This window comes from Plectrocnemia conspersa, unplaced genomic scaffold (assembly GCF_051122295.1).
Source record: "Plectrocnemia conspersa isolate PC_06_02 unplaced genomic scaffold, ASM5112229v1 ptg000011l, whole genome shotgun sequence".
Lineage (NCBI taxonomy): Eukaryota > Metazoa > Arthropoda > Insecta > Trichoptera > Polycentropodidae > Plectrocnemia > Plectrocnemia conspersa.
The window spans coordinates 16,904,744-16,917,221 of record NW_028277175.1 but is presented as its reverse complement, the minus strand read 5'-3'; the positions used below and the strand labels follow the sequence as shown (position 1 = coordinate 16,917,221).

General features: G+C 29.3%; 1 protein-coding gene across 2 annotated transcripts in view; it reads left to right on the top strand.

The window, feature by feature from the left end:
• The window catches only part of Ptp36E (protein tyrosine phosphatase 36E), a 218,468-nt gene that overhangs the window by 12,808 nt on the left and 193,182 nt on the right, over positions 1 to 12,478 (top strand). For both annotated transcript variants that reach the window (XM_088198028.1, XM_088198027.1), the window contains exon 2: positions 4,439 to 4,830. In XM_088198028.1, coding sequence (XP_088054154.1) covers positions 4,608 to 4,830 — 223 coding nt within the window. In that variant the 5' untranslated portion in view covers positions 4,439 to 4,607. The remainder of the gene's footprint in view (positions 1 to 4,438; positions 4,831 to 12,478) is intronic.

The window sequence follows — 12,478 nt, the reverse complement described above, 5'->3', positions numbered from 1 at the left end:
AATCGACTCAAGAATTTGAGTAAAAATAATTAAAGTAAATATATTGTGAAAGTTTTGTCTGGCAAGTAATATAAATGAAGTACATCAAACCGCAAAATGTTAAATGAATCCCGAAAGACAATATTTATTCTAATACCAAACATAAATATAAAGAAACTAAAGATGCAGTATTCTGCATGCGAGTTCTACTCAATAAAATAGATATTTGCCTATGACAATATCATTATAAAGATGTAAATAATATTTGTGTACAGTAAAAGTTTAATTTTATAGTATATTCCTAAGGTTAAAAATCAATATTTACACTTGGTACACAGTTTATCGATAATTTTTTTTTTCGCTGAATAATATAATGTTAAAATACAGTTTTCAATAAGGTGAAAATACGCACAAATCTATTTTTTATAGGGCTAACCGAAATATAATATTTCATAAACTATTTCCATATATTCAGGGCACGTAGCGCCAAACTGTGGTCATAACGGGACAGGATGGCGAATCTTTTACTTTCCGACTTTTTTTGACAAGCAAACGGCAAAAATTGTTGTATCTCATATCAATAGCTCTCTAAGGGGCGCATGTTGAATTTTTGAAACGGAAATCGCGTCGATAATGTTAAGAAGATAGATGTAAAGCAATAATAAAGATCATGAACGCAATCGGTTTTTGTATTATATAATATAATAACGTATGCACGATAGTGACGTCTCTTTACTTCTAGAATTTCGTGACTACTTCGAAAATTCGATATTAGTATAAGGGTGCTATTATCTATTATTATAACTCCATATTACATAACGTGTAACTCCAGTCTAATAATAATGGTAGTATACGGTTCGATCGGATGTTTGATCGAAGTGCTTACGAATTTGTGTAAATAAACCTTACGAGAAGGCAACGAAGCTTTGATACGATTTAATAATGTCAAATTGGGGGTGATCAAGTTAAATTGGCTTAGGGAACTATGTTTATTCTGAGAGTACTGTAGGATTCAAGCGACTAATGAGCTAATGATAATATTTGATTCGTAGCAAACTTTTACTTTGATTTATCAAATATATATTATAAATTAATTAATGTAAATCTAAATAAAGTTTTGAGCAACCTTTTACTTAACCCTATTAAAATTTGCATTGCCTTTACTGTATGAACGGTAATTGCATTAGATCGTATCCTTTTCACTAGTCAAGGGTGCGATACGTTATTGTGCACTTTGAGTTATTATATAATATATTACTGTTAACATTTTATATACACTGCTGCTGTGTATAATTTTAATTATTCACTCACAAGCAAACAGTCCATTCACTATATATCTGCTCTTAAATAATTTTATGCTTTTAAAGTACCAAGTACAGTGCTAATATTATAGGAAATCTATTAGTATACTTTTTCTTCAACTTATAAGAAATAGTACAAATTTATTTAATTTAAAGCTTATTTTAATTCCTTGCTATTATAATTTATCTTTTTTATTTAACTGATTTGGCATAGAATTGAGAAGTGGGAACTATTTCATTATTTCTCAATAAGCCATTTATCAAGAGAAATATTTGAAATAATTGTGCTTTAAATTCTTCTGAAGAATTATTTATACAATATCATTATAGTAGTAACTCAGTTTTAAATGAATATAATATGATCTTTAAATCGTAATAACTTAAACAATTACAACTTACTTTTGAGTCCAGAAGATCGTACACACGCAGTGAGCCATTGACAGAGAATCGCACTTAGAAGTTTTTAAAGCGTCATATGGGATTTAACTTGCAAAGTTCTGCTCTTGAGAGGTATGTTCATAATCCGGAAGTAACATACAGGATTCCCAAACTAACAAGGTTTTGTGCTAAGCATTTGCGCTCGACAACAATACGCACCATTATTATAAATTGTAATGGCGGTTGAGTTGGAAAACAAACCATGCGTGAATCTGCTATTAAGGGAAATCATGTAAGAGAAGACTTTTGCCTTAACACAACTCCACTTACAAAAAAAATATAAGCCAATACAAATATTAGGGAAGTGTTTCGCATTCATTTTTACGAACTTGTATTTTTATCGATTAACTTTTTATTTTAAACGATAATAAATACGCACAAATACATATAATTATCAACTTTTGATATATTAGAAAATATTAATTTATCTTTAAAATAAAATGCTTAGTAGGTTCAAAAAATCGTTTGTGTTAAGGTCGTGAACGAAAGGTGTGACTTTGCATCCAAATGGAAATAGCTGGTAATATTTTAATTAATAAACATATATAAATTACCATATGAATAGAAAAATTTAGATGACGCTGTGGAGCGGTACAGTTAAATGACAGGTATTAAATGAGCGGTACAGTTAAACGAGTTGTATTATTGACGGCTGTAGAGCGGTTGGAATTATCGTGACGTATTCTCGCAATGCTCTCTGGACGATCCAGTGATGTCTTCTGGCTCGTCTCTACTGCTGTGAATGTGGTGTTTCTCCTTTCTGTGACGAAGTCTCACATATTTTTTAATGCTGGTTCGAGCCTGTTCTGTCGAATCCTCAAAATGTGTTCACGCCTTAAAAAAAACAGAGCATATATTAACGCTGGCGATCGTTTACCGAGAGTAAAATAGCAATAGTAATATGCGCAGGGTGGAATGTAAGGCTTAGTGGGCGTCCTTTTAAACCGCTTAAACGCCAGCGATTTGATGATTATTTTTTTTTTTTAAATTACGAATTATTTATATTTTTTTTTAAATTAATTATTAAAGATTATTGTAATAGTTTCATTATTTTAAATTTATTTGATGAAATAAATACAGACGCGTGAAGAGAAACAACAGGTGTCTCACTGAAAGTTGCTGGCGTTTAAAGGGTTAAGGATATAGAATTGTTTAAAGTGGTACTATTGGATGATGTCTTTAATGTCTCGCTATTGGTTCGTGAAATATTTCTAACTAATAACGCAACTTCCTGGCCACGAGATCTCTCTTTCATTGTTGCATGAAATACTGCATGGGCATTTTCGAAATGTATTGCTTTATTTTTTGGTTAATTCAAAATGGCCGTTAGAATGACATCTAAATTATAACAAATTATGCAGGTGGTTGAAACCCCTATAAAATGTATATATTATACAAATTCACACCTCCATACATTATTCCTCTATGTGTTTATGTTTTATTATTCATAGCTATCCTTAAATTGCCTTTATTTCTATCCATGTACACTTTTATTTCATATTAAATATTTATTAAAATACTCTCGTAAGATATTATTTTTTAGTTTTTATATAAATACTAAATCATTCACTCTCAATATTTATAGAATATTTAACCATTTCAATATATCAATCATACTTCTACATTAAGTAAATCTATTATTATTTAAAGCTGCTCCCATTTCCCTATTTTGTAATTTTTGCAATATGATTTTATAAAATTTATTAAACATATGTAATATTTTTGCACAATAATTAAAGTGGGGCAAAATAATACTATAGTAGATTTTCTTTTTGTGGTTATACTTAACACATTTCTCATACTAGATAATATACTATTTTTTTTAATATGTAATTACAATGTTTCTGCAAATTTTTTTTTTATCTACAATTATTATATTATCAATTTTTTCTATAATATAGTAATAAATATGTATATACCTATTTTATATTACTATCTAACATATAATTATAACTAATAAACATACATTTAGTTAATCCATTCCATTAAGCATTATTATTTTTTAACTATATTTGTATCTTACCTAATTCATTATTTTAGTTTTCAACAACCTCTTTAACATTATCACATATGCAATAAATTAAAGTGTCGTCCACAAACAGATGTATTTCACATTTTTTTATATTATTAATTATGTCATAAATATATATTATAACTAGCATTAGTCATAATTTGTATCAAGTAGTACACAACAGATGTACACATGAATTTTAACTATTTGCTTTTTTTTAAATAATAATTAAACCACCTTATACCTAATCTTTAAATTATATAACACTATTTTTCCATTTATTAGTTTGAAAGCTCTCTTAAAACATAAAAAAACTTATAAGTACTTTTTTAAATATTGAAATTTAGAATTTATACTTCACTAAAATAAACCATTTATAAAAATTTAGAAATATTTGTAGCAATTTATAAACATTTTTTTTTTTAAATTCATAATGATAATGAAGAACATGGCTTTAAATGAGCTTAAAATATGCTTCATAGTATTATAGTTATATATTAAAACAACCATAAATACGTATATTAAAATATTTTGTCGAAATAAAAATAAAATAGCAAATATTTACCATTCAAAACGCAATAAATGTATTTTACATATATTTAGGTACAGTTTGATTAACAATTATCCTTGACTACCTACTCCTTGACTAAAAAAAACATAGTAATGATTTATTTATATTATATTTAATTGCTTTTGTTTTCTCTTCCAGAAAATGCACAGTTCGCGCAGTTTAAAGATATTCGATAAGAAAACGTGATTAATAAAATAGTGCTTACTTTTTAATGTGTTTATTGTGTAAATATTTATTCTCGGTAAATTTTAAAGTGTTATGTGTGTATTTAAATATAATTTAAAATAAATAACTCATAAAATAAGCCATGTCGACTCGTACGGGTACTTCGGCTGTGGGTAGCGGGGTTAGAACCCTAGGCAGTTGCTCTGTGGCTACCAGCCAGAGGAAGCACAGATCTAGATCTACCACTAGATATGCAGATTTGGAGAAGCCAAAGAAGAAGAAGAATCTCAGCGGTGCCACCAGCTTAGTCTCCATCCCAAACACCATCAAATTGAGCATGCTTAACTCCGGACTGATTTCTTTCGGTAAGTTTTTTCCTCTTTTTCTCTCCCACTATTTATTACATTTTTATGTATTTTGTAAGGTTCCAAAGATGTTCCCGAATCGCTGCAGTATTTGTGTGAATATTATTTTGTTTATATAAGTCCTCTGCCCATGTTCCTATCTTAGTATGAATAAACAATACCCACTAGGGCAAAGTTTTCCGCTTGAATTATAACGAACGGACGAAGTTTTCATAGAAGACATAGTAGCTATATGTTTTTATCGCTGAAAGGCTCGAGGAAATTGAAATGTGCCGTTGTTTTTTTTATTTATTTTGGGTATCGTTTGCGGGCACGTGACTTGTTTGAATTGAATTTTTCAATTCGTAATCGCAAGAAAATGTTTCACGTCAGTCAATTTGTGACGTGTATTAAATTACGTAAATCTGATTCATATTTATTATTTATTATACAATACGCTTAACCATTTAGTTATATTGATCGTCTTAATCATAATATATAAAAAGTTTGTTAACTTATTTTAACGTTAAAGTAAGATATCTTGTTATTTTAATCAGTTTATCCATGCAAACTTTTTTTTATTGTAAGATCCGCGTACATTATTTTTTTTAGATCGAAGTTAAAGTTTATATTTAATTATATTTTAAATCAATCATTATTTCTTGCTTTTTATAACATTCATAATGATTTAAATTATAATATCAGATTAATAGTACTTGCTATACTTTATTAAATATTTGGAGTATATTATATACTTATTTTTATTCTATTTATGTTGTGATATATTTTGTTGAAATATTGTTTGCTGTTTTATACAATTAGATATTAGCTTATCTATATTATTTTGCACTTTGTTGTATGTAAAACTGATTTTTTTACGGTTTTATGTGCATCGTGAATTTTTGGACATACTATAAAAAATACTGCTGTTTAATCAAAGCATAATTAAAATTTGTGTTTATAGACAGCATTTTCTTTAAAACTCATTTTTAAAAACTTGAAAAGTGTTTCTTCTTAATTTTTTTTAAGAAAAATAACAAATCGAGTATTTTCATTTCTCAAGAAAATAACTAAATCCTCTAAATTTTTTCTTATTAATCAATTTCTTAAGTGTTTTACAAAGCCGTATAGGAAAAGATCTGTGCTAGCTTTCTGAAAGTATGCATGCTGTCTGAAAATATGGCATAAAACTGTTAACAATTTTCTCCGATTGACCTTGTTTTTGCTTTCGTAATCTTAGAACTACATTTTTAATCAGATAAGAACGCTCCGCGTGGGAATCGGCAAATTGTAAAAATGTATGGGGGCTTTCCACAGAGTTACACCATAGAATTTACTTGTCAGCGAACTTAAATCTGTTTTTTTTAATAATACCAAAAAGTTTCTAATTTTAATTTTTTTGAAATATTAAAAATTTAAAGTAGCAACAGCTCTGTTATTGACCATTTTCTCGATGATTCGGAAGTTCGAAATTCCTTCGTAACCCGATTTTGTAATCAATAGAAGTTGATCAATATTCGCGTCATCCTATTCAAGTTTTTTCTCTTTAACGAACATTCAGTTTTCTGTTTATTAATATTATAAAAATATCTTTAAAAATATACTGTATTATCATATTATTAGAACATACTATTTTTTTATTTATCAAAATTTCACGAGAGTTCTTGAAAAAATCGAAAAATTAACATGACTAGACCGCAAAAATGTTAAAATAATAAAATATGTCTGAGAGTTGGAGGACACTGGTCCAACATTGATAAAATTCTATGGTCGTGAGTAAATAAACGTGAGATCACAGAGGGCTACGGTTAGTGCAAATTGTGTAAGGTTCTACTCGATTAGACCTAAAGTGTTGCCAAAGTTTATTTGGCGACTCAACAATTATTATTTTGATATTATTTAAAAAAAAGGGTGTGGTGTTTTACTTGAAGCAACCCTTGCACGATAAACCCTCTCGGATTACCGACCCTAGGTCCATAATAATTTCATTTGGCAAACATTTTTATTGATTTCTTACATTGTAGCTTAGTCGACGCAATTTGGATTACAGATTTCATTCTAGATTTATTTATTGCTTGCACTTTGGCTTCTTTCAAACATAATTCTCGTAACGTCCTTGACGCCGTAACAAATCAAAAATTGAATAAATTATACTGTCGGTATTATTAATTTTAATAAAATGCTCTCTGGAATCAATTTGCTGCAGAGTCGTAAATTCAACGGCTTATTAAGTTAAGAATTTTCGCAAATGGCAATAGAGAAACGTTAAAATCCGATATTCGTACAATCGTAATTGGTAATTTATAGCAATTTGCGGTTATTGCGCTGGAAAATTATATATGTGTTATTTTCATAATTAATTTATGTACACAGATTAATTTATAAGCATACGTATGCTAACAAATTAAAGAAAAAAGTTTGATTAATATGCTGTACTATAAAAATAGGTTTTGTGTTGTCTTTATAATTTTAAAATACATTTTTACAATATCGTTAACATGTATGAAATTTACGGTTATTACTTGGATATCAATAAAACTTACTGTACTATTTATACATACATTATTGCCAAATCGATATATTCAGATTTGTTACGAAATATGCTTTATAAAACGTGCTCTAAAATTTAATATTTATTTCTTGATTTAAGCTTATTCATTCTATCAAATTTATTTAGATTTGATGTATATGTAATAAAAGTATGTTATCTTAATAAAAGTTATTCAAAATTAATAAATTTTATTCTGAGAATCAGACAGATTAATATAGATATATTCTAACATGATATAAAATATTTAAGCTATAATTACAATATCACATTCGGTTGTATAATAGTATTATAGTTTAATATTTATATCGTAATAAATTAATGGCTATGAAATAATTAAGTTACAATAATTATACATAATGCATAAATAGTATGTAAATTTAATACACATATAGTATAATAATGTATGTATAAATATATTTTAAATATAAATAAAATTGACATATCCTTGAAGCACATGACGTGAAAATGGACACGAAACCACTTATACCACGAAATTCTAGATCGTGACACCTATTCAATATTAAAATCCATAGACTAAAATGATTTGTACGCTATATCGCATTTCACTATGCGGAAATGTCAACGTGAGAAAATATTTTATTATATTTTTTATTGCGGTAAACAACTAATTAAATCATTTGCACTTATTTATTTATAAAAATGATATTATTATAAAAAAATATGTTCATTTTCTGTATATTATAATTTTCAAAATTTGTTCCATTGTACTAGAAATAGCAATATGTTTTTTTACGTTTAGAACGTTTCTTTTAAAACTAATAACGTAACTAAAATTTTTCATAAAACTATTTTATAGGTAGGTTTTCCAAACAAACAAAAAAATAGTTTGTCTTTATTTAAACAATGTCTTGAGCACGTGCGTTTTATTTATTTGAATTTTATAGTAAGAAATAGAAGCTACCATATTTACTTTTGAGTAATTAAATTTCCTGAATCCATGGGGTTCAACTAGCATTTTTGAAAAGCTTGTAGTTCATAGTAAAAAGTGACAGTCGAATAAAGGTGCAGGGACAAACAAAACATGAGTGAAATAGTATTTTTGGAACCACTAAGAATTTGTGAAAAGATTAAACCACAAATTAACCGTTTTGTTTAGAAGCCATATTACGCTGCTGTGTAATTTTGACTCAATAAATCTGTGTATTGGAACACAGTTGGTCATTAATTATTGTAACATTCTGACAAAAAATTTAAAGGTGAATGTGTTTATTACTAAATGTTTCGAATGACTTTAATTCCTAATTCGCGTTGTATTCAGCGTGACAAAAAATAAACCACTCGAATTGACCCAAAATTAATTTAAAATATTTTTTTTTAATATGAACTTCTTAGTAGATCAACTTGAATAAAAGTTTTTTAATTGAACCCCAAATCCTATTATGATTAATGTGTAAGCGATTACTGTGCCAGGATCGAAAAGGAAATCTAAAGTTTAGGATTGGAAAACTTTAATTGCCGCGTTCAGATCCTCCATCATCCAGGCAAACAATTTTCCGCCGGGCGAAATTAAAATAACTGTCTGCGAGTTTCTTCCCTATCTCGTTCACCGGTGACGTAACTCGATGCATCGCCTTGGGCTAGAATTTAAATTAGCTCTTAATGGGGGTGTCGCATTATACGTTTAGGGATGACGATGGCGTCGCATATTGGACGACTTCGACACGCGAAAAATTCCCTTTTGTTATATGGAAATGTGGACAATTGCAAGAACGCGTTTGAGATATACGACATGAAATGCGGGTATTAAAACGAGTTGATGAAATTTAAAAACAAATATTTTCAGACAACGAAATGTTTCTAAGAATATTCATTATAAATACAATGAACTCAAAGTAATAATAAATAAACAACTAGGCTTGAGTGCTGCTAACTCTTTCTGAAATAGCTATTCATCAGCCCTCCAAAATAGCTGTCTTAAGTTTGACAATTTTTATAAATTAGTATAATATAAACTAGGCAACTGGGAATGTTAATTGTTTTTCAATTTAACAACGTTTGATATTAAAAAGATAAAAAATAAGCTTGTTCTATAATATAAAAAAAAAACATATTTTTTCATACATAATATTTGTTTTAGTTGGTACAAAAGATTATACTCGTCATATATCATTTCGCTCTTTGAAAGATAATCAATGAGCACTATCAAATTCTCGTTCCAGAAAAGGTTTTATTCCGTTGTTTTGAATAACGTTTTGTTTAAGTAGTAGTTTTATCAGTGATTCGATTGTTTATCTAAGATGCCGATTTCAGACATCTTTTACCAGCAATCTTCTGCAACAATATTTTTAATAGTAAGGCCAGTATATAAAAGTTTCTTTGATATTAATTCGGTTTGTAGAAAATCGTATAAATTTTAGTCGGTGGGTCACTTGTATAGCATCGCACCACTACTCTCTAAAGTAATATGGTACATTTCATTAATTATTTCTGATGTCATGGCATTTTTGGGCGTTCATTACAAAGGTCATTTACTGCGATGATATTACAACAGTTAATAAGTTAAAAATTAAATTAGAAACTATTCAGCACAACCTTAAATTTTATGAATTTTCAAACCACACCGAAAAAAATACTGACTACTAATTTCTACTATTAAATGCTATTATATCGATTCACTTGAATTTCGACAGTTGTTTATATAAAAAGGGGAACTAACCAACATACATACAAATTATATATATGGGCGACGAAACAAAAGCGTGGATGACAAAACCGCGCCTTCAAAAGCGTGCCGTCAAAAGAGCGCACCGATAAAAGCACGCAAAGAATTAAAAAAGTCTTAAATGTGAACATTTTTGGAAAAAGTCTTATTCCAGCGCTCAATGAAATCATACACGATAAAATAGTAGAATAATGAAAAAAATATAAAATTTATGTTACTATTGAAGAGTTCTGTATTAAAAAATATTATAAATTACAATTGAAATTTTTAATCGTGGCAAATTTTTAAAATAAATAGATTTTCAGACTAAATTTTTTGTCCGGCAAAGGCCGCAAGAAATAGATAGATAAAAGTGTGTTAACTCAATTTTTATAAACGGACTATACGGGAAATTTCGCTGGTTTCTTCTCTTTCACACAACTTTCACACAAAAATTGATCGATTATTACATTATTTAATGTTAGGGTAAAGGCGTAAAAATGTTCGTAACGTATCTTGCATTTTTTTTGGATTTTTTCAAATTGTTTCTTTGTTTGGATGATCAAAGTGAGAGTTGTTAATTAACTTTTCACCCCAGTTCAATTATTTTTATCAATATTTAATGATGTTATTTGAAACGGCAGATTCCCCGTAATCACTTACCATCATTTATAAATGGTTTTCGGTGTATTACTTTTTTAATAAGAAACTCATTACTGAGCGTTGTTCGATTTTCTCCGACACGTGCTGTTAGAGCGATTGCAAAAAATACTGACTCGGAATTCTGTACATCATTGTTTGATATTAACTTTTTTTGAGATAATTATATATAATATCTAAGCTTAACGTAAAATTGTATATATCATACAAATTGTAGTAAATCGTTTGTTAAATGTTATCAATTCAAGAAGGGATTCATAAGCCATTAAGACATTAAGGCATCGTTGTGGTCAATATAATCAAGGTAACCATATTATTTTCTATTTCCTTAGTGTGCATACAGCCTTTAGTGCTCTGATCCATCCTGAGGTAATCCGGCACGTATAGTCACCCTAAGTAGAACTCAAGTGGATCAAGGCGTTACTATATACGTAATTATCTACACACACACCGGACTGACTTACCCGGAGACATTTCGCTTTGAGGAAAGGACACGTGCTGTTTGCACGTGTCCCTCAGACCGGCACGTTGACTCAGTCCGGCACGTTGACACGTGCATTCGAAGAAAATTCAAATTGATTAACGCGAATTCGAGCGACACATGTTGCCGCACCGTATCATACTAGATATTAAGGCGTCGAAGGGGTAAATCTCTTGGCTGGATTCGAATAATGGGGTCCTAAACGGTCCCAGGTGCCGGATCCTTTTTACGTCTCCATCATTAACTTGCGCGGGGCCTTATTTATTATTTTTGGCCACCGAGTACGTGCCCATTTGAAATAAAAGCTATCGGATTCTGTACGGGCGATATTTTCTCCGCCATTCGGTACGAACGATTATGTTGTGGTGGATCGTGTTAATTGTGTTGCTCCACCACCCACATACACATAAATTAATGGCACATTACGTGTACGGAACAACAGTACGTTTTAGTCGAAGTGAGAAAAACGGAGGCTATGTATTATTGACATATCATTTTACCAGTACATATACTATTTCCAGTATTTCATAGTTAAAAAATCTGTAATCGTCGTATCATACAAACTAGAAATAGGGTGTGAGTAAGTCTTTTTGTCAACATCCTGTTTACTAATCTTTATTAAGCAGGATATTGACCGAATTAAATACTATTTAGAAAGACATACGCACGTCTTCGTATCGATAAAACAATGACGTAATTAAAAATGTATCATGGTCTTATTCAGCGAAACGAGATGATTTTGTTAAATACATACTACCAATTTACTGTGATGAACAGAGTATACACATACAATATACTCTCGATTATCCGGGCTAATGCTGGGGAGGAAGCACATTTATTGTTCAAGTTTCTAATTGACGGCGAGTATGTTATGAGTTGCTTTAGCTTCTTCGTAGCTTTCCACAGCGTGTAATCGTTGTTTTTTGAGGCCGATAAGTTCTTCAAGTAATTTTTATTAGAATATTTTTTTAAGTTGTCTAATAGTCTTTAGGTTTTTTTTAAACTTTATTGCATTTTGTTTTGTCGCCATTTTTGTGTAGAATACGCTTTTCTGCTTTTTTTTGTTAATATTACGGAATGATTTTCCCTTTTTTTATTTATATATTAAGATTGGGTGTTGGCTTCCTAATCTGCTGTTTAAATTGCCTATGTTCGACTGCAAGTTCTAAATGTATAATTTGATTTAAGTTTTCTCTGAACAAATCTCAATCAGTTTTATGATTATATAATGTAGCAGCTTGTTTTATATGGGTTAAATTCGTTTTTAATTTTACTAGTGTCGGCGAATGATCTGGTGACAGATCAAAACATGATT